This window comes from Anopheles moucheti, chromosome 3 (assembly GCF_943734755.1).
Source record: "Anopheles moucheti chromosome 3, idAnoMoucSN_F20_07, whole genome shotgun sequence".
NCBI classification, from domain to species: domain Eukaryota; kingdom Metazoa; phylum Arthropoda; class Insecta; order Diptera; family Culicidae; genus Anopheles; species Anopheles moucheti.
Window position 1 is genome coordinate 84,881,723 of NC_069141.1, and position 23,315 is coordinate 84,905,037.

General features: G+C 43.1%; 2 protein-coding genes across 4 annotated transcripts in view; one reads left to right on the forward strand and one right to left on the reverse strand.

The window, feature by feature from the left end:
• The window catches only part of LOC128300599 (uncharacterized), a 39,241-nt gene that overhangs the window by 10,354 nt on the left and 5,572 nt on the right, over positions 1-23,315 (reverse strand). Inside the window, exons 3-8 of one of the 3 annotated variants that reach the window (XM_053036723.1) lie at positions 13,660-13,752; positions 13,366-13,583; positions 13,117-13,266; positions 12,800-12,886; positions 1,061-1,272; positions 11-134 (exon numbers count right to left, since the gene is read on the reverse strand). In XM_053036723.1, coding sequence (XP_052892683.1) covers positions 11-134; positions 1,061-1,272; positions 12,800-12,886; positions 13,117-13,266; positions 13,366-13,583; positions 13,660-13,752 — 884 coding nt within the window. Of the gene's footprint in view, positions 1-10; positions 135-1,060; positions 1,273-5,302; positions 5,400-12,799; positions 12,887-13,116; positions 13,267-13,365; positions 13,584-13,659; positions 13,753-23,315 lie in introns of those variants that run through there. The other 2 variants (XM_053036724.1, XM_053036725.1) reach the window with 2 other exon arrangements.
• LOC128300600 (uncharacterized) lies at positions 16,193-17,855 on the forward strand. Its single transcript, XM_053036726.1, has one exon. It carries the CDS (start codon positions 16,317-16,319, stop codon positions 16,653-16,655), a length of 339 nt encoding a protein of 112 aa, XP_052892686.1. The 5' UTR covers positions 16,193-16,316; the 3' UTR covers positions 16,656-17,855.

A 23,315-nucleotide genomic window follows, 5' to 3' on the forward strand; every position in this document is an offset into this window, starting at 1 on the left:
ATCAACTTACCCTCCTCGGACAGCTGATTGTGGTTGATGTCAACCGTACCGAACGGCGTGGCAGCACCGCTCGATTTCCCTGCCACGTCACCGCTGTTAGTGAAGTTTTTCGGATTCCGATAGTCGTCCACCACCTGGGGCGAGAAGAAAATATTCGATCACAAAGAACAGATAGATCGTACCGACGATAACCGTGATCACGCTGAGCATCGCGCTCCCACAAAGTGTTACTTGCTGACTGTTACAAGACTGGTTGAAAATTAACTAAACTTAAGACGTGTTTAGATACACAGCAATGCGGAAATATTAAGACAACGAATCACTCCACTCACTACGGCAAGATGGAACAACTGACCAATTTCACCACGCTCTTAGTGGGTACTCCGCGTGGTGTGCGTAGTTCCGTATCCGTAAGATAACAACTATCAAAGGGTTGCTGTCTGATGAACACGGCACTTATGGAGATGATAATATCTCACACCAAATAAAATGATAACCAATACCGGTTGTCACTCTTGCTTTGTACACTACCGCCCTGGTTTGCGCTCGTCTAGACACTGCAACACTTTCCCTGCAGGAAGTTGAGCGTACCGATGTGGCGGTTCTTCTGGCTGGACACGAACTGATTGTATAAAATTGCTCACGAACCAATTCGTCGTGGACTCGTTCTTGTTTGTTTGTTCGCTTACTTTCACTCGGTTATCGCTCCACGTTTGACACACGAGCCCTGGTGAGGGAGGAATCCTTACAAGTGTAGTAAGGTTGCTAATGAAAGCTTCTGGAGGTAAGAGTGGCAGTCCACGACACCCAACACATGACTCGTGTGTCAAGCACATTGGCCAGCAGTTATGTTAACTATGGGGACTCGTATTCCTGCAGCTATCAATAAACCTTTCTAGTAGTTCTGAAGATTGAGACTTCCGACCCAGAATTACAATTCAAATGTCACTGGTTAATCGGTCACATGAGCAACGGAACGGATAATCTGCATAACAATGCTACGTAACACATCGGTGGGAGAAGACGCGTATGTCCACGGAATCCGAAGTTGTACACCTACCTTATTCAATACCGCAGTGGCCAACAGCTGTTCGTACTTCTTCGGATCGAAGTACGGCAGATGCTCTTCCGGCCGTAGCGGAAGGCCACTGTGGTTCAGCAGCTCCGGCAGCTTGGCGATCTCTTCCAGAATCTTCTGTACCAGTCGCTTCAGCTCGAAGTGCTGATCGCTCGGGCTGTGATGCTGCTGTTGACCTTCCCATAGTGGTAGATCTATCGTGAGGCAGAAGTAAATTGAATGAGAAAAAAATGAGAGAATGAAAACAATAAATGACAATTTAAGCTAACGTTTAAAAGGAAAGAATAGGTCATATAAAGTAAAGCAAAGAATTTGTAAGAAGGTCAGCGATATAAGAGAAAGATATAACAACTCAAAACCATGCAGAAAAGATGGAAACGAATGCAAAAAAACACAGAACACAGAACAACAGAAACATTGCAAAAGTGCGTCAAAGTGAGTGATAAAGTGTTGATGTAGCTGTGTGTGTACTAGTAGTTGTCTAGGAAACATGGTATGCTGTTTTGTACTGAACCGAGGGATGCTATTAATAATTTCACACTTAACGGAGCGACGGTTGAAAGAGAAGGTTTTTCAAGATCACTCTGCTTATGAGTTGAAATCAAGTAGTCACCGGTCCTTTTTTTTTGGTACGCTCTCCCCACTAATGTAATGTTAATGTTGTTTGCTGCTAGCAACCGACGGGAACGAAGAGGTGAAGGACACTAATGGTGCATCCGTGCACATCTGGTCGCGTATGTGAGCGAAACATGCGACAAGAATCGTTTAATCTGGCCACCAGCTTAGGGTAGACTTGGTGGCTTTAGTCGTTGGCTATTTTAAGCTCGTTACATTTACGCCGGTCCGAGTGGAGTGCAAAGTGTAATTACCGGTAGAGGGCAATCCCTGATGAAAGTCATCCTGATGAGCCTGCCTTAATTAGCATTCTACGCTCGATTCGATTAAGTTCTTTGCTATTTTGGTGTGCGTTAAGGGACATCACGGGGGGAAGCTAGCGAACAAAAACAATCCTCCGCCTCTCGTCGACGTAAGGCAAACGGTGGTCGTCCATCTTAAACTGTTGGGTCGTGTGATGAACGTGCATGATTGTTTCTCTTTTTTATTTTCGTTTGTGCTTTTACTACAATCAGTTTTATTCAGCTCGTTGTATGCTCGATTTTTTATGCAGACGCGATCCAAACTACTAATTACGTCAATGGCCAAGCTCAACAAGCCTCAAGAGCAAGGTGACACACAAAAGATGACGACCACAAAAAACACCAATTCGGACCAAATTTTAACTGTTTCTTTTAAATTCAACAAAATAAATAACAATTGTTTACTAACAACAATTTCAGTTCCGTTTTCCAGTGTTTGTGTGCTTCCGTGAAGAAGGCGTCCATTTTTTCACGTAATGCTGATACAAGCTTTTAGGGGGCTTATGTCCTTGGGGGTGACAGTTTTATCGTTTTGACCTCAGTAGATGTAAGATTGTACACTCAAAACTCACACATCGTTGATAATGATTACTTGCCTGAAGATTGAGTTTTTGAACAATAATATTTACGTATATTGTTTTCCACATCAACTGGAAAAATATGCATCAACGCACCAAACGGTTTCGGCTCGCAATCCAATGAAACTGTGCAAGATTGCCAAAACATCGAATGAATATTCAGCGACCCGTAAAAACTCGAAATCGAAAACTGCAGCAAATGGACCGAACGCGGCAAAACAGAAACCGAAACCGAAGGAAACGCAACAATAAAACAGCGGCAGCGAGTGGAGCACAGCCCAGCGGCCTCGTTCGTTCCGGCCGCCTGCTTGCCGGTCGTGAAACTTTGGACCAAAACATTTGTCTTCTAGTGTTTCTTGTCTTTCTTGCCCACCATGCTACCGTGTTCTTGTGCTGTGTCTTGTCGTGGTCACTTGAACTCATCAACCGTCAACAACCAAGCGCTCCGTACTGCGCAAATGGTGCGTCGATCGTTAGCTCCGATTGATCACGCAAATTACCATTGACCGCGTGCGTATCTGTGTGTGTGTGTGTGCTTGGAGGAGGGGAGCATGGAGGGAACTTCCTTCAATCACACTTGCGTGTTTTCCACATGAGTGACCGACGACAAGCACCTGTACCATCTTCGTTTTTGTCCCTTCTTTAGCAAAAGGGGAAGTTCACTAGTGTCGGCACTATTTGCATAGGGAAATCAATTGCATTATGCCGATTTCGCGCATGAGTTGCCCTGCTCCGTTGCGGTTTTTTTGTTTGGGAATTGGTTTTCGATAGCCGCAAAAAAGAGAGCATGAAAGAAGAAATGCAAAGCACCTTTACTGATCGCTTTTTAATCGCATAAAATGCAAAATGTGGTTCATTTGATTCGTTCGCCAATCGAAGGAAATGGCATTTAACTGGCATTTCCCACCATTTTGTATCGAGCATAACTGCAATCAGGTTCCATCGTGCAACGTCCTTCAACGTCCTTCGTCCTTCGTGAGTGCAAAACCTGTTTCACGCGGTACGAACTTAATTTCCCTCAATGTCCGTTTGCTCGCGTCTCTTTCAACAGCATTCTCGCAGCATTGAAATCGAGATGCAAATGGTTCCTCCCAGAAGCGGCAACCGGTGGCACAGGTGGCCCGTGAAGGGCACGAAGGTCGCACGCGAAATTGAAGAGCGAAAGGTGACCGCGTATCGCGTACGTTTGCGTACGGGTGTCAAGTTCACCGTCGCGCAAAATGGTCGTTAATCTTGGTAGCTTACTCGCTGATTCGGTGCGCCGTTCTGTAGTCGAGGTTCGCTTCAGGACGGGCAAGCGATAAAACATCGGGCGGCGCCACGATTGTAATTTATTTTCGCTCGTCGTAATCTATGTTCGAGCACGGTTAATCTGTATTTCGGGCGCATTTCGGTACGATCAGACGCGGTAAGGTGGTCGGGGTGGATAAATATTGATAATTCTTTGAAACTAGCGCGGTTTATTTACGATAGCAACACTGCATCGCTAGATGCCTGGACCATGGAAAGATAGTTTAATCGGGAAGATATTACAAAAACCTTCATTCAATGTTAACATAATATCTGAAGAGTTTAATCAAAAAAATTGATGTTTTATTGGAGTTTTAAGGAGATTAACCGCTACTAGTACTTGACGAGACATTAACTAATCTGATTATGTTTAGTTTACTGATCGTACTCCAAAGCCTCTTGTTTAAATCAATAAAAGTAGTATCTAACGAATCTATATGACATAATCATAGCTCCAAGCAACGGGACCAATGTGTTTTAAGTCCACGACATTAGTCATTACCATCCCCCGATCGAATGCCACTGGTCGCCATTGTGTAAGATGACTAAAGGGGCAAAGAATGTTAAAATTAATCATGAAAGACAGCATCAGAAAGAGTGACCCCATGTAGTGTACCTGCATTAATCGACTTATGAATCACTCGTACAAAGTGTCTGGGGACAACCAATTAATCCCCTTGATCGGGTTTTATTTCCGTACTGAATCACAAAACTACTCTTCCCGATGTGTGAAGAAACAAAACAGAAAATAAGATTAAAATCAATTGCACCTTTCTGCGGTACGCTTTCAAACGGTTAGCTATTCGATAGCCATATCGGAATAACCATACAGCATGAAGATGTGCCTAATACATTTAACGCGCTCGATTATCGTCGCCGTGGTGTGAGTTTTACTTTCCGTTGGACCTTCCCCGGCGAAAGGTGAAGTTAATGCGATTTTTCCATTGCAAATTTCAGCGAAAGGATGAACGCATCACTACTTCCTGATTTATCACTGTGGGTAAGATTGTGTCCAGTATTACCTAACGCGAAACCATGAGATAAACGCGACGATAAGTTGGGAAATTAAAAGAAATCTAAAGTGTATCTCAATGTCGCTTTTCTTGTTACCAAATATTTAATGCTGCGTACCGAACCATAAACGATAGCGTCCTTCACACTTTATCAGAATTAGATTCGGATAATATTTCCAATGTCAACTCTCCAGTTCACGCATCTTGCAATCGATATCTCATTATGCGCCTCAAATTAGTCCGTCTCATTTGACTGTTTTGATACGCGCCGATCCGGTGCAATTTGCATTATTGCATCGATTTCTTACCGTAACGATTGACTAATTGGTGAGTCGGTTGACTCATATTAGACAAACACGATTGCTTAAATACTAAATGTAACTTAGACGAGATGCCATCAGTATGGCTTTTTGTTCTAGAGCTTACCTAGCACAACTTGTAGGATGTAGACGGCCACGTATGACACGACAGCGGTGAGTAGGTAGCAGGTAAGGAACGAACAGCTGCAGAATTCCATTTTTGTGCTTTTTGATTTGTTTAAAATAATTCACTTAACCAACCACCAACACTATTATACACATGCACACAAGTTCACTTGTTGTGGCTTTTATGTACGCTACCCTTCCTGTGACGCTTCTAGTAAGGGGTGGAAAAACTCGAAATTATATGCAATCACTTTTCGAACTGTTCGATCACTTTTCTAACCGCACTGAGATGAACTTCTCGCTTCATGAGAACAACCGGCACGAGTGCGCATTCAATCAAGCAACTGAGTCGGTCTCATCCAAATCGTTGGTTTCAGTGTTCCTTCCCCACCCAGTCGTCATGCTTTTTGCATATGCCTTCAAAGATTTTCCTTCAAAACTTGCCCCTCCTAACTTGCCTCCCACCTAACTTCTTTATCGCCTTATTTTGTGACACTTTTCCGCGGCATTGCTGTTGCCTGGGATCGTCTTGCGTGAACATGATTTTCCCAACGCCGCTCCGGGAGGCACAACTTAATTAAATTTTCTGGCCATTTTTGTCACCTTCTGGGAGGATTTAGAATAAAAGCGGAAGCGTGAAAGCGGAAGGCTGGAGTGTAATAGTTTCCCGCCATGGTGATGAGGTTCCCCGATGGGCTGGGCATGTGCGGCTGGAGGGCACTGGATTATTGGAAAAGTTTCATTGCCATTCAAGTGATGCTTATGGGAAAGCTCCCACCCGGCAAGTGGAAGCTCAAAACATAATCAGAAATAATCAAGCAATATGGCGTGCCCGTGGAGGTTAGAGCCGAATCGAAGCAATCATGGTTGAAATCAGTTTTGTTTGTGTCGATAGTGATAGTAAAGATAGCAACAACAACAAAAAAAGTCCCACAGTGAGCTTCCCCTAATTGCCACACACAGGTTCGGAGGCCGTACGGTTGTGATTCGTATCAAGCCAGATAAGCATAGATTTCGTACACTTCGAGAAGGGCCGATAAGATTAATTTTTGGTTTATTTACACTTTCCTGTTCTATTCCTCTATGACGACAGCTCTCATGCGTTGCCCTTAAATAAAATGTCTCCCCCGTGAAAAGAAGTACGATAAAACACCGCAGTGGATTAGAAACGCTTAGGAACGGTTCGGTTTGTCTGGTGCTGGAAAGGGATTAAAAGATTGCACTGTTTTTCAAGGGGGATTTATGAAGGGATTGCTCCAAAATACCCCACATGATGTAGAGTAAAATATTCAATTTAATACGTACGAATAGATGAAAATGTATAAAACGAGTTCACATTAAAACATTTCAAAAAGACCGTTCAAAAGGTGTTGTTCATCCCAATGAATGCTAGGTATTGTTCAGAATGTTAAAATCGAAAATGAAATGATGATGTTTTAGCTTCCATTAATTGTTTCATACAACACGTAACGTACGTACTCAGAAGCGGAAGCAGAAAAGCTGCTATAAATCAAACTTTCCCATCATGTCTAGCTCGAGCAAGCTTGTGAAAATATAAAAATGATGATTTAATGCATTTCTTATTAATTCTATTCCATTAAGAAAACTTTTCACCTTCGTCGTGAATATTTCATGACATGGTTCTTGTTGCTTTGGGGGTCTGGGGGGTTGTGGTGCTATTTTTTGGGAAAAACAGAACACCGTAAAAGCACAATTGAACCACAAATTAACCACACTCGGTGTCGAACTGAAATCGCCTGCAGACACAGTGGCACAGTGCCCACTTCCTTCCGGGCAGTGGGTGGCAATAACAACCAAACAACGCTCACATAAACCACTGGGGATAATGCGGAAAATTCATTGGAAGTGAATGGGTGGCTTTTTCCACAAAAACGATGGTAAAAACACACGCATCCCGTTCGAACAGGCGCGTCTGTGTGTGTGTGGGGCGTCCAAAAAGCGAAAGGTTTAAAAGCCTTATACCAATATTAATGGGGTGTGATCGGTTAAATTGTTAATCGGGCTTAAACAGTGAGTGTATTTCCTCGAAGGGGAGAAAAAAAAACTCTCTCCCTCCCTCCATGTGTCGACAATACAAAAATTGATGCAATAATGTTTCTACAAATAAATAAATGCAAACATTTGCGCGCACCGTGTCTGGACCGATAAGAGTGAGGACACGGCCGTCGACGATGACGATCCTCTTTTACTACACTCTCTGTCCGTTTATGATGACTTATTCATTTGGTTCGTTTCGATTTTCGGTTCGATTTCGGTTGCACTCGGTTGTAACTTTTCACCACTTTCCACATGGTTGGAAAGCCCGCTGACCGGTCACTAATTGGGATTAATAAAGCAAGTCCTCCAAAATGTGTGTCTAGTCGGGTTTCGTTTTGCCGGGTGCAAGAGGATGATCCAATAACGAAACGATTGTTACGATTGATACAGTTTGATGAAGAAATGTGGTTTCACTTAATCGGGCTTTTATTAGGATGGATATTTTTTCTAGGAAAAGTATTGCTGTCTGAAGTTGTGGAAGAACATTGTAATTAATCTTGTATGAACATTTACTCGAATGACTAACAGATTAAGTAAAACATACATAAATTTCGAGTATTAGCGATAAGAAATATTAATAGATACGGAACCAAAAGTGTATCACAATAAGGAAACACCAATTCCCTGCCCAAAATTTGCATCCGTACTACATGAACCACTTGCTCGTGATTGCAAAACCAACCTATTATCGACGAAAATCCCGGCCCGTCTAAAGTATTAAGGCGCCTGCACCGTTATATCAACGTGATACCGTGAAAACCACCGCACAATCAATCAAAACACGGCAATCATTTCAATTTACGGCCAGCACAACTTCTTTCCCGCAGCACAATCGGCGTTGGATGCGATTTATGAGTTGATGCCCACCACCCAATCGATCGGTGCTCCGCGTGCAAAACGCAAAGACGAAGGATTTACGATCCCGGCTGCAATCGCGTACGCAATGCGCGATGCAATGCCAAAACTGTGAAGTGCCGTCGGTCCGCTGTGGCAATCACATTTTGTCCCACACCGTATCGAGGAACCGACCAAGCGCAAATTCGGTGGCAAATTCGATTCCAAGCGCTAAGAGGATATAAATCCTTCGGCGATGTAACTGGGACACGTAGCCACGGTGTATAAGCGTCTAGCGTCCATCGCAATCGGTGAGGCACGTTTCTTGTTATCGATAGAAAAGTATCGAACGATTGGGCTTAGGTGGGCATGTTGCACTGCAAACGGACTACCCAAGACGATGGTAATTCATTCCGGAAGGACTAGGGAAAATGGAAGAAATCAGAACGGCCACTTTTGAATGAGACCATCACACAGGTGCTCGAACGAAACACTGTTAGCGCTGCTCTTATCTCGTACCAATCACTGTAATCGCGTCCGACTTAGGGGTGATTTCGTTCCGACCATTCCCACACACTAACAAGTCGCAGGTTAAGTGCTACACATGGCACTGGTGTGTATTGCTTCTGCTTCCTCTACACCGATGAGGTCACTTGTAATACACACGCTTATCAGAACTTCCCCTAAACAGGGGTTGATCCACTACACTCTCCTTGTTTGCCGTCCCCCTTTCTGATCCTACACTTGATCACTGCTGCGAAGCGATTAAATAGCGCTATTACTCCTGTATGATCACCACGAGCATTCGCGCAACTTCAAGGGTGACGAAAAAAAAAAATATACATGAGTAAGCACACACTTTTATTATCACGCGCCCAACTCTACCTTGCGCTGTTTGCCTTACTTTACCGGCCGATGTTCGAGTCGCGAACCGCGTCGACCGCCACCGTTATCGTGCGCGTCCCGTTCAAAAACTGAACCGACCCACGACAAGCGACCATCGGTGAACCCGCAACAGGTACCGCACGCGTGCACAGTGGTATCGGGGGTGGCAACAAAACATTTGCCGCCAACATTTTGTGCGATTGCTTTAAAATCGTAATATTTGTGCGAAAACGAATGGTGATTTTTAAAAAGAAGCTTTTCGGGATACATTTTTTGAATTTTTACTTTTAAAATACAACTAGACGCTCAAGCTCAAGCTTATAATTAAAGAATTTCTAATAAAATGTTTTCTAAAAGCTCTTATTTTCCCTTGAGTTATTTACCATAAAAAAGAAATAATTTTGTGTCTGAGTTTAACTTAATTTTAACTACTTCAGCTGGATGTAAGTTTGTCCGATTTTTTATTCCGCTGTGCACTACCGCAATCTGCTTCTCCGGCTCTCTCTCGCTGGTTAATCGTTCCGAAAAGATGCGTGACGTTGGGCCGCGGTAAAAGAGGGGTTTGTTTGGGAGCTTCCGCGGAACAACACACCTGACGTTGCGTGCATTAAAGGGGGTTTATTTCCCACCCCAAGTAAGAGACCGCGTACGAAAGGGGAGCGAGAGAGATTGCGAGAGCTTGTGGAAGCTCGAATGGATTAGTCCTTGGTGGCGGAAATAGGCGCAATTTAAGCGCTCACTTGTCTGCGGTTTTGTGGCAGTGCACGGTGTCGATCGTTTCGGACACACGAGATAGTGCTTGCATACTCGACTTGAGCGGCCAGTGGAGCCTAAAGTTTTGGTTGCAGACGTCACGTGCCGGTATGCTTAAATCTGTTGTCCATAAATAGACAGCACGTTTTGTCATTTCTCTCCCGGGTCTGTGTGAAGTGACCGGGAAGGCTTTCAATCTTCAATCAACGTAACGCGCGCCACGACCTTAAGAAGGCCAGCGAAAAGCGAAGGGAGATGACTGTTAACACATTTTCAGGCCGGTTCCTGTGGCTGGCTGCTGTCATCTTTCCGTTCGTGGCTTTTGATTATGCAAAACGAGCGTTGGAACTATGAGTAAATAATCAACCCCTACCGGGCTGCAAGGGATGCAAAGGTGAAATGAAACTAAAGGAGGAGGATCGAGAGATGGCACGATACCGTTTGACACTTATCGAAGGGGTTTGATCGACACGACGGTTAAGACGGAAGCGGGAATAAATGTGGGAATGGATGAAGGAATTATGCAATTAAGGCACAGGTGATTGTTGACAAACCAGTGTGGTTATGCTTAAATATGTTTACCAATCGATTTAAGAGACTTAAAATGGGAAATGTCGTCAAATGTCACTCTATTAGCATTTGTGTTATCAATTAGCTTTGTAAACAATTATTCCAAACAGACGAGAGTCCAGAATAGACCTTTGTCAACCTTTCTATGGTTAAATTCCACGTGATGGCAGTGGATTCGCGGTGAAACGGAAGGGGGTTAAAAAATCTGCTTATCATCGTTATCATCATTATTGTTTCTATCAGCACCAGCGCCAGCGACGTTTATCAATCACAACCACTTACAGCACCGAATATAGAAATGCGTAGTTTGAGTGGTTACTTACAGCGAGTAATGCTATTTCACGCCAACTCATGATGCGATTGGTGGATGAGCGGAATCAAATGAGGGAAGTTATTTATGTGTGGAGTAGAAGAAGGAGTCATTCCGTGCATTGAGGAAAGAGGGCAGCTTTATGTTGCGCCCCTGAATAATCCACCAGGTGAGATTGGAATGTTGAACACAACACACGAAGGAATAAAATGAAGGCACAAAAGGTGTCGTCTATTTTCTATCTACTCTTTAGTGAATTGAATAATGGAATCGATTTCCTTTCCGTCGTATTGTTTGTGACAACAATTGGAATGAAAATATCATTAGAAATTGAAACTCCCGACCGTCTTGCGCCTTGTTCTGAGCCGCTGTGCGTCAAGAACAGGTTTTCTTTAAGACAACTTCAAAACCGCCACTCCAGACATCAAACAATGAAGAGCTTGATTGGTATTGGGAAGATGCCGCACCGTCACATATTTGCCAAAGTCACCTGAATGATATGCGAATGAGTCACGGAGGAAAGCAAAAAAAAAACAAGGGGATGAATAACCGTTGAAATTAATGCGAAACCTGATGCGGACAGTTAAAACGGGCAACTTAAATTTGAATCCTCAGCTGATGATTCAGAAATTGTGTTTCTTTTTTTGCGCTGAAACATTTTCGATGTAAGAGGGAAGTGTTCTACCGCCTGGATTGGTTTATATCCGTATCTGAAAAAAAATCCTGTGTCCCAGCCCATGCTGACGTTGATAAAATGAGATTGCTGTTTCAGCGGATGCTGAACGATAGCGAGCGCACTGATCGTACGTGCTAACGTGACACGATGTGACACGTATGCTCCCTGACCGTAATGATGGATTGTTTTCATGTTTCGCGCTCAACTGGCGTGAACTGGCGAGTCCTCACCGGTAGGGCCAACCCAAAAGGATGGCAAGTCATCAGCAAATACGCCGAGAAATTTGACCGTACCGAGTGGACCAACTGTTTTTTTCGTTTTTGGGAGAAGTTGTTTCGAGGCCTGCTCTGACTACAGTGTGGAACATTTGTAAAGCACTTTTATGGAGGAAATTAAGTGGGCTGAATGCAAAATTTAAATTCTAAATATCAGAACCTACAGATATTTGACTACAACAATACAATAGTTATACAATTATAACTTATAACATGTTTGAAACGAAAGACTATTTTTTGTTGTGAAATTGAAAAATAAAAAAAAAAACAAGTGTTACAATCGTATATCACGCACTGTACCGTCTACACCGATTGACCATCGCCCATTTGTGTACGACAGTTTTAGTGCAGCTTCCTTCTACGTGCAGGGGGTGTGACACATTTTTGTAAAATGTAATTTATGATCACCCGGTTCGACGGGCGGAAGTGAACGGTACCGAAACGGAAAACATCGGATCGTTTCGGATTCGCTTTCCAGCAGAGTAGACGCGTGCACACGTCGCTGGGCGAAGGTCATGGATAAGTTTGCTGAGAAAATTACACCCCTGTCGCACTCTTGCTTGCCGTGGCCTCCCTTTCGACCCAGCGAGAGTACAAACGCCGGATCGTGGCGGGAGCGTAGGGCATATAAAGTAATCAATTATAACACCGCGGTGTGCTTCCGGAGCGTAAACGCGGACCCGTGTAGCTGTGTGTGAATTGCACTCAAGTTCAAGCACACGCCGACCGGTGCGATAGAAATCGTTTGCGCGTGGTGCAGTAAAGAGGCCTGAAGGTACCCGGTGGAAAATAATAAGCACGATAAGGATCGAAGATCGTGTACTAGCAAGGGCAGCGATTTGGTATCGCGTTCTTGGAAGGTGGCAAGCGGAAGTAAGTGAAGAAACAAATTGGTCTAATAAGATGCGTGCGAAATAGGATAAATGAAGATAGCAGAATAGAATACTTGCAGCGTCGAACAGCGGAGGCTGCATTGGTGCGAACATGCAATAAGAATGATTCGACAAGCAAGATAGACCTTGGACATACAACAGAAACCGGTGCGTGTACATAGGATGCTACGAGTGATCTCAGGTGAAGTGATCAGATTGTGCCAAGACTCTCGGCTTCGGTTGCCACTGGTTGACTGTTTCTTACCCGACATTAGTGAGTGATGGATCGAGAGTTCAAGATTGTACAGACACCTGCTCAAACGTGTGTGGAACTTGCGAAAAAGTCTTATATCTGTAGGGTGAATCAAGAAAATATGAGTGTCCGATGTTTTGAGAAAAGCGAAAAGCTCACGGGCTTTCCGGTTTGCTTCGCGCGTGAATGTGCGATGGTTAGGCAATCTGCATTGCATGGAACCGGGCGCATTCGAGCTGCTCGAGCCGATTCGAGCAGTTGCTAGGGCGACCGTATTAAATGCAACAGGGGTGGATTTTAGGGGTGGAACTCCCCGTTTTTGTACTTACAGCTTTCATGTTTCATTAGCTGCCCAACGGAAACATCGTCCAGTGGACCGTGCAGCATGCTCGACAGCAGCTCCTCGATGAATTCTCGCACCTTTATACGCTGGTTGGCCGAAACCGTCGAGCTGGTCGTACTGCGCGCGTCATCGGTGTCTGGGGGGGTGGAGAAAATGCAAGGTGGAATGTAAACCACAGCCAAACAAAAAGGGCATTCGAAATGGAAAATGGCAACTGGCGCTGCTGGTGGCTTACCCAAACCGAGCCCGAGTAGATTGGCTTCCTTCAGCTCTACCGGGCCGGGCTGTTTGAGCCGGGCGGTCAACTGATTCAGCAACCATTCGCCCGCTTTTTGCTGGATTACGCGATTCGATTGACACCCGGTACATTCCCAGATGCCGATCGATTCCACCCACTGGCAGCAGTTCTCGCCGCGGCAGACCAGTTTTTCGCAACCGCGGCATGTTGCGAAGCTGAGCGGTTGGGAAATGAAAGCAATCAGAAGGGATTAGATTCGTTGGACGGGTTTGGACGAAACGCAGCACCTACCTGTCTGTACTTTCGAGTTCGATGTTTACGTTACACATGTAGCACTCTGCCGCATCAGGCTTCCGGGAAGAACGCCGTCTATGGCTGAGCTTGCTGAAAGAGGATGAGAACATTGAGAACGAGATGGAAATTATAGTAATGTTTGACTAAACGTTTATATTAATGTTATAAACTAAGGTTGTTTATTGTAAATATTTCTAATTTCAATAATATCTATCAATATTACTAATAAATCTATTCAATCGCAGTCACACATTCTATTCAGCTAATCTCTTTGATTTGTAGAGCAACATTTTTGAATTCAATATCGGCTAATCCTCATCACACCGGGAGAATTTATTTCGCATCAACTATAGGGTGACATTTCACTCCGATCAACAAACTAACACCACACGCTACAGCCAGCCAATTAATTAGACATGCATCGTTGGTGCGATTGCAACTCGGTGACGCCTTCCTGTGGACCGGTTCATTAATTCCTGGAAGCATTAATTCCGTTCACATTCGTCGATTAATTCGCTCATCGATTTGTCTGTTTGGCCATCGGAAAGTGCGTCAACGCTACGTTAGATACAGGGGTTCGTTATCGTCATGCATTAGTTGTTAAGGAAAGCACCATTCAACATCCCAATGACCGCCATTGGTAAATACAAATATCACCGGGGGCTTGTAGCAACCAGTATATCGTATTGCAGTGATGGAACTGATGTCGTTTTAGACAATTGTCGGCGTAAGTTGAGTGAATGTGTGAAAAAACAAAAATAACAAACAAATCGATTGTATCCCAATACTGTCCAAAGTGAAACCAAATCTAATTTTAACCGGTTCTTGTTAGTAAATCAATTTAAGCCAATAAAAGAGGACAAACTTCGAAAATGTCCTAAAATAAATAAGCTATATTCTGTCACTTGCAAAAATCAATTGAAGTACTTAAAAAACGAAAGAGAATAAAATTCAAAGCCACGTCAGCGTCAGAAACTACTTGGCAAGATTGTTCCTGTAGAGAAAATCAGATTCGAAGACTTAAGTGGTAATATCTCCTCGTCTCGTAACATTTCTCCTAATATACATAACGATTGTTTCCCCAAACATCTTACGCACATCGTAATAAACGGTTACAATGCAGCAAGATGGATAGACTCTCCTATCTTCACCCAGTTGTGAAGAAAGTAGCCTTAGGAACGGAAGAAAGCAACTCTTTCCAGCTGGCCAGCTCATGTACTTCCTGAGCAAATCTTTCACCGTGAAAGATTAATTGATCGTAAAACATCCCCCTATTGGTTGTGCATGGATTATCAACCCGCTGCTTCCACGGGGCCCTTTTCATCAAACGCATCAGTCACTTGCATCATGTTAAGGCGCAATTAATTTTCACATGTAACGCGTACAACGATTATCTGCGATGTTCAAGGTTGTTAGTTTTTTTAAGGGTAAGATCATTAATTACAGTGATGCTACTAATAGTGTGTGAAGCAATCTCATTTTTCATCGATTAAGCTGTCCGTGATGTTAATTATCCGAAAATTAAAAATAAAAGTGGAGCACGTTTAACATTTTTGTTTATGCAGCTGAGATCACCATTTAAATAATAAGCACTTTCAGAAGTCATTCATTTGGGCAAAATAAGCAAAAAACTAACTGAAAAGTAACTAAAATTACTAAATAATGACCAGCCGCCATCATTGCCACTGCAGGGATAATTTTTGCAGCATAATTCTCCAATTCCGCATCTTATGCTGCAAGACCTCGCGATTACGTAGCCGCCTGGGGTCGCATACACACGTATTCGTATGTGTACCGCTGGGTCAATTTAAGACCCATGCCACCCCCTTTAGCGCTAAAACCGGCTGGTTGCATTTTACCCAGCTGATAAGTCGCTTTTACTTTCGATCACGTCTCGTTCGCGCTCGAACTCCGGGGAGAGAGAGATGAAGTATCATCTCGTCATCCGCCGTTACGGCGAGGGTTACAGTTACAAGACTCCAAAACGTGCACGCAGTTACCGTCATCGTCGCGGGACAGGATCTCAGAGACCGAAACTGAGGGCAGACAGTGCGCGGACCGACCTACCGACTGATCGAGCGCGAACGCGTTGACCAGTTTCAGTTGCTTCAGCACCACGAAACGTCGTTGACGTCGACGTTACCGTTATTGCAAGTGATCGTTCCAGTGGCAGAGTCAAGCTCACCTTTCTCACCAGTTTGGGTGAATAAAGAAACGAGAAAGAAGTTGCTAAAGGGAACGCTTCTGTAAAAAGAAGTCTATCGCACAGGAATCAGAAAGTTTTGTAGACAAAAGGTGTTTGTAAATGTCTAAAGTTATGGACCTACTTTAATCTACCCACGAACCGTCGCTCGTGACGTTTAATTTCGTATGCAAATGAAGTTAGGTCCGTTTTTTGTTGTTTCAATTCCGTCCTACTCGTTTGTGGCAGGCTGGTTCAGTTGGTTCGGTGCGTGCGAGTGATAAGCGACCCTGCACAGCTGGAACGAGGTAGAAACACTGTCCGTGGTGCGATAGCGGAAATGTGTAATTGAGGCTCCGTATCAAGCAGTCTTTACCGGGGCGTCTAGATTGGGTCACTCGACCGACCAGCAACGATCAACGCACATATCAACCATTGTTCTGCACATTGCCGGCTAGAGAGAAGCAACAAGATGGTACTGTCGGTACTGATGGTCCAGACGTTGACCACCCTGCTGGAACCTCCGCCTGCGATAGGCGGTACCAAAGGTCTTTCGCCGACGGGGCAACCACATCAACCTCAGGCCAACATAGCGGTGTTTATGTTTCTGTTTATGCTGTGTGCCGCCGAGGTCGTGTTTATTAAGCTACTCGCCCTAACGTCCTTCGGGAGTGGTGATGTACTGACAGCCACTACGGCGACCGCTGCCAACGGTAACGCCACCAGCTCTACCGCGACCCAAACTACGAGTACGAACGGCGATCAACCCACAGTAGCAGAGCAATCTTCATCTTCGACGGGTCAAGAGTGAAGAAATGTTTCGTTCGGTTTTTTTTCTACAAATAAATGTGATCACCTTGGAGGATGCTATCCTTGAGATGAGAGCGGCCGAGGGAAATTTGGTCTATGTGAACGTGAAACTTTACTCCTCGTATTGGGGCCACAATTTTTCACAGTGCTGTTGTGTGGCGAAGCATAGCGTAAACTGTGATGGAATAGAAGTGTGAAGGACGTGTGTCGAAAGCAAGCATTAATGATTTGTTGTTATACTAGATCGTGGAACAAAGGTGTGATTTGGATTGTGAGGTATTTATGTAACGATTGAAAATTAATTTAGATATGCAGAACATTAATTAAAATATAATCATGTCGATTTAAATTTAGTTTAAAATCAAATTTGAATTAGCTTGAAATTTTTGGCCCAGAAAGGCTAATCACAAATTATACAGCGAACAGTCCTATTCATACTGCACACACTGTGATTGTGTTATCATTACGAGCAGGCCACAGTCAGCCCGTGCACTACGGTCGCGAAGGCAGACAGCAATCATGTGCATTTGCGGTTGGTTTATTTCATTTAAGAACATCGTCCGGAATTGAACCAGGTTACGTTACGCTCGTCATCACAATGGACCGCTTAATCTATCGCTTCTACCATTCCAGAGTAAAATGTACAAAACAGGTTGGATAGGGAAATGGAACCGGTTACGCAATGATGTTTAGTAAGCCACTGCATTTAGTCGTATTGCGCGCGATGTTATTGAAAATACGCGGGATGTTAAATGAGAAAATAAAAGCGGTTGCAATAGTGCAGTAGATATGGTAGTATAGACGATTAGTTAATAAAATGTGCCCAAAGTGATAACAAATGTTTGTTGCCGTGTTGATTGTGCTGTGAGCGAACACGCAACACGGAATCCATCGAAACCCGCTGTGAGAGAGTACGTGTTTGGGTAAAAGCCTTGGAGACGAATTAACCTTGAGGTGTATTTAAAATAGTACGCTCTACTCTTTGCATCAGTAGACACTTAAAGTACGGCAGAAAGAAAATTCACTAACGAACAAAATCAATTGCAACCAGTTTTACGGCAAACGGTGACAAAAACGGTGATGCATTTGTTCGAGACTGCGTAATAGCGAAGTGTTATTGTTAAGTGTTTGAAGATTGATATGAAAATCGAATGAAAATAAAGTTTCTCTGTTGAACAAATTTGGATGTGTGGTTGTGTAAAATATTACTTTCGAAGGGGAAAGCTTAATATGTAAGTTCATGAGCAAAAGTGAATAGATTAATCAACCAATAACCTCAACTCGTTTGCATTTGGCATTTTGGAATGAGAAATGATTGAGCAGACAAATTAATATGCAGCTCTGCTGTAGCACAAAAACAAACAAGGGTGACAAATTGCACATTGCCATAACAAATGGTCCAATGCTTCATTTCGCTTGGGAAGAGCTTTTAAGCACGGTTTATTTGATTTTATCGCTCTGTTAGTATCGTTTCGATCAACGCATTTCGTGTTCTGATCACATCACAGGGAAGTAAGTAAGCTCACACCACAGCACACCGCTATGCTTAGGACACAAGAGCTTAGCAATGAAAACCATCACCATATTTTGCATTTCCTTCGATGCTTTTCCTAACGTTTCGTGATGCGACATAGAACATTGGCAGCCAGTGTTTTGCTGGTGGTCAATCAACTGAACGGACAAATTTGGTAAAAGTCCATTTCCGCTGCAATAATCCCCCGGCCTGAACGAACGTGTCAGGCGATGCCGTTGAACTTGGTACCTTATGGCACACCGGTACCATGTGTTACCTGTTCGGCATTGAGTACAAGCCCGGGACGGATGTAGCCGTCTCGGGCAAAATGCTAATGAAGTGTGGTAATTGATAGGTGCTTCCGTTTCGCTAGCCTAGCGTCGAGTGTAGGGAAGAAGACCAGTCAAATGGTTTGTTTTTGGGGTGTGAATAAAAATTCTTTCACACATTTTTTTAACAAAATAATATTGTTTCTCAAAAAAAAAAATAGTTTGATTAATTTGGACAAAGTATTGGCGTTGTGACAAGTTGACCTACATAATGCTGTTGAATAATTATAAAAATAGTATTAAACAAAAATATAAAATTCACACTACTACTGGAACTGTTAATAACACATCATATTTTAATGCAATACGGTCTAAAAATCTTTGTAAACATTGTAAAAGCTAAAAAGTCTACCTACATTTAGCAAAGCACTACAGAAAAGCAATGATAAACTATGATCTACAAGCAGAATAAGCGCTCCAGCAAACGATAATAAGCGAAAAGGATCGCTACACCTGTTCACTTCACTATTTTTTACTTAAATGTACCGTTTCTACCGTACAATTCACTGTATGTTTTGCATAAAAACAATCACTAAACTACGGATCGACTCGCTTCTAATTAAAGCATTACACTAGCAACTGAATTGAAAGCTTTCTTCAGCAAGACTGCTTACATCAGCAATCCAAAATTGAGAACACCTTTAGAACACATTGTAATATCACTTCATTTTCACCGTATTTGTAATCGTTAATACTAAATACACTGGATTATATTTTGCCAAGCGATGCGTCGTAAATTTTTATGCTTTCTTTCGCATCTAGGGCAACAACTTTAAAACCCACTATCACATTTAGTACGAAATTGTCGCAACTATTTGCATGTGCTATTCACCAGCCACTGCGTACTTGCAGATACATTTTATTTCCACACCTGCCCGTACCGGAAGGGCTCGGTTTTGAAAGATCGCTTGAAATTAATTGCTTCCCTGGGACACATAGGAGTTGGCATACGTTTGTAACGAACACTAAGCGGAGACTGCCTGCGGCTGCTCGGAAGTACAAGCGACGAACCTGTGTCTCGTTCATCCCGTTCGCGGCGTTACCTTTCCCGCTTTAACGTGTGCATTTTCCAAGTCCCCCAAGCAAGCCAGGTGTGCGTTTCTATTTTTTGTTAATCCCCTTTCCACCGGTTTCACCCTCATATGGCCACCACGGGACGATGGTTTTCCTTTTCCTCGACATATCATTTTCTCTTTCCATCGTACGCATCATCCGTTTGCTGTGTAGGTGGTTCCGGATTCGGAAGCAGGGAACGGACTACCATCACGACGACATGCACACATCGTGCGTTAACAGTTGATGTATCCTTCCTCGGCACTCCCCTCGCGGCGAACAATCCATCGCGAGCTGTTAGAACAAATGAGTGGAATGGAAGGAAAATGGTGTTTGTGTTCTTTTCCTTTTTTTTTGTTAAACACATGCACCACACTGTATGTTTGGTTGTGCAGCCACAATACACGATCGTACCGCGATCGGACGCGTGCGATCGTTACTTCCTGTGCTGGTTTCGGTGTGGTCGTCTACCTTACACCGGAACAGAATGATCACAAAGCGGAAAGTCTAACAAGCGATCGTCTGTGTTCGCTTTGTTACCGTTCGGTTTACATACGGGCTGCATTCTTTCATGTTGAAAATACAGATCCATTTTTGTGTCATAAAAACAAATTAGAACTTATTTGAACCTAAGAAATAGGCCAAATATTTCTTAAAAGTAAGCACAGGTGATCACCTTGATACAGCTGAACGCATGCGTTTCGAGGCGCATACTTTCCCCTACTCCCTCTCAGCCGAACAAACGATCGTCAGTAAACGATGAACGGCAATGTTGCCGGTGAAAAGAACTCAACAAGGGGTTGCAGCAAAGCAAAAAGAAAGGGGTTGAAAATGTACATCCACCACGCTGCTCTCTTTCAAACGGTCAGTTTCTGTCATGTGTGACGAACACGCACACAGCTGTACATACGCACCAAGTCCCACATACACACACACACACATACGCTGGTAAACTGGGCTTTGGCCGTTAGCTTCACTTCCGCTTTACTGCGTTGAATTTGGTGTTGATCATTGTTTTGCTTAAATTATTGCGTTCCACCACCACTGCCACAACTGGCGGAGGGTCAAGTGTACTTTATTCTTGTTTCGGGTGTGGATTTTGTATATTGTGCAGAACCTAACATAAGTGTAACAGTCGAACCTGAAGCCATTGCGCTGGCAGTCGGTGAAGGTCATGGTTGGTTTTTTGTGTGCTACCATTTACGGTGTAAGTAAAGAGAGGATGCTCTATAATAGAGTAGCTTTGCGGAAACTGAGAAACGATTGCACGTGACGCAAATATGTGTACAGGGTAGCATAAGGGTGATAATTGAAGGTCCATCAATGTTCAGTTAAAGTTTTTTTAGTCACTGACATTTAAAATAGGGAGGAAAAAGTATTTGTACTCGCTGTACTGAAATATGATGATTTTTTTGTAGAAAACTGTTTGTTACAAAAGTAATGAAATTATCTTTAATTTCTTAACTAGCTAGCAGGAACCACGAGGTTTTTTTTCAACCAAAATTATTATGTAATTCGATTTTCAAACAATTCTCATAATTAAAAATAGGGCTAACAGTATATCACAATTGACCTAATATTTTTATTTTTCTCTCACAACAATGATAAATAAAGAGTGGCAATCAGAATGAAATTTATTTTAATTTAATTTACGCCTCTAAAAAGTGTCTCCAAGCAGATGAAATGAACAATGAGGACCTTCTCTATTGGTGGCCACCAGAAGACGATTAATATTTGCACGATTTCAACACGCACCAACTGCACAATGCAATGGGTTGCATTTCGCTAAAGTAAACTTGCATTAAGATACCGATCCCAACCGGGTTGAAGCATACCTGCGCCACAATCGGTGACTTTGGGTAACGAGAAAGATGCTACCGGCGATGCCGATCAGCAACGTCATCCCCACGCCCGGTGTCAACTTCATCGTTGACCCTGGGAGGCCCGGACTGCCGAGAAACATGTCCCCCGGCAGCATGGCAACGTTCGGTGAGTTATGCCTGCCCGCTGAATGGTTTGTGAGCCGTATCTATTGCACAGGATTAATTTCACCGTCACTTTTCGCTTTTGAGTCGTACTAAAACCACCGGATGCGCTGGTTATGTGGCATGTTATCGAAACCATCACCATTCCATCGTTCCCGTATGAGTATGGGAAAATTCCCAAATACACCACGTATCATCACTTTCACGCTAATTGTCCATTTTGCACTACGTTTTTTTGTCGTCCGGATATTAAACAATTTGTGGCAGTTTTTTGGGGTTTCTTTGTATCTATTTCGGCCACAAAATCAGTTCTCATAAAACGCTGCTACAATAGAATATAAAAAAGGCAGTTGCCAAACAGAAGTTGTCATCGGGAAGTCTTAAAAAATGTTGAAGAATGAGTTGGATAAATTATGTTTCACACTGACTCTGCACTCTTTGGACGATCGCTATCGAATCGGTTGCAACTACACTCACACGCTTTAATTAAAACATTACTTCTTACAGCACCAATCACAATGGATTTAATCGCGGATCTTGTTTAGTGTTTTTTTTTGTAATTGGAAGATTTAATTCTATTAACGTCTACCTGTACCTTCTATATCTTTGATCGAGCTTTTACAATGGATTGCAATGACAAAGAGTTTTCAACTTCCCACCATGATATGGAAGGCGTTATTTGAAATTAATTTGTCTTTATAAGAAATATTATATGTGAACAGCACCTTAGTTGCAACTTCCAATGTAATTGTAAAGTGTATAGTATTATCTTTAAGACTTGCTGCAATTACAGTTCACTTTGGAGTTAATTGTCACATAAAAAATGTAATTCTTTAAGCAATGTGATAATTACGATTGTATTCCATTTATCAGTGCGATAAGATCGCGTCCCCATGATGTCATACTTGGAAGAACCATAAAAATGCATTCGGAAGGGGCTCGATGTTATCGGTGTTGTATATTTAGAGCATTTTTCTGTTTTATTTGCCGGATTATGAAGCTTAAAATTGAGAAATTGGGGACCAAAATCCGGGTTTATTTATCGTTGGACAGTTCGAGTAAGTAATGGATCTATAATTCTTCTTAAAATAACCTGCAGCTGCAAGTCCTCTGTTGCACTGTCCACATTGCTCTTGGATAATTATGTGCGTTTCGATTCCAATGCCTCGAGCGATTCTAAAATTGTAAAAGTATCCTTAATAGTTCGCGGTATACGTATTTCGTACGGAATCTGCCACCTTTATCAACTCATTTTTTTCTATGCACTGTATCCGGTCTCATCTTCTGCCCTCATTGTCACTGATAACACCAATCCACACACTTAGCCAGAGCACGTGATATTTGTTCACTTTATGCACAACGCTTGGGTGGTGTGGTTGTCTTGTAAAACGCCAACGCAAACTAATGATAACTGGGATGGCATGGAATTACTTCATTCAACTCTGAAGATCACATGATTCTTTTCAAGGTTGATTACGTCTTAGATCACTTCATACAATATGGAATTCGATTTGAAAGGAACTATCAGTCGCAACTTTATGAACATCACCAACTGAACTATTTTTGAAACAAGCGATCTTTGAGACAATTCGTGTTTCGAGGGTTAGATTTCTGCAGATCTTGCACCTTAAACAAAGTCCACTACAAACAGTATCCACGGACGACGGGTCCGAACTGGGTCCGCACAAAACGCACCTCTCAAACCGTTGGCCTAAAGTCGTTCAATGTCCCCGGTGAAACGCGTCAGTTCCTAGCCACACCGGCTCAAGTATCTCGCATCA

Bases quoted from the DNA above. Each gene is read 5' to 3' on its own strand.
- LOC128300600 (XM_053036726.1), top strand. From the start codon at position 16,317: ATGGTACTGTCGGTACTGATGGTCCAGACGTTGACCACCCTGCTGGAA.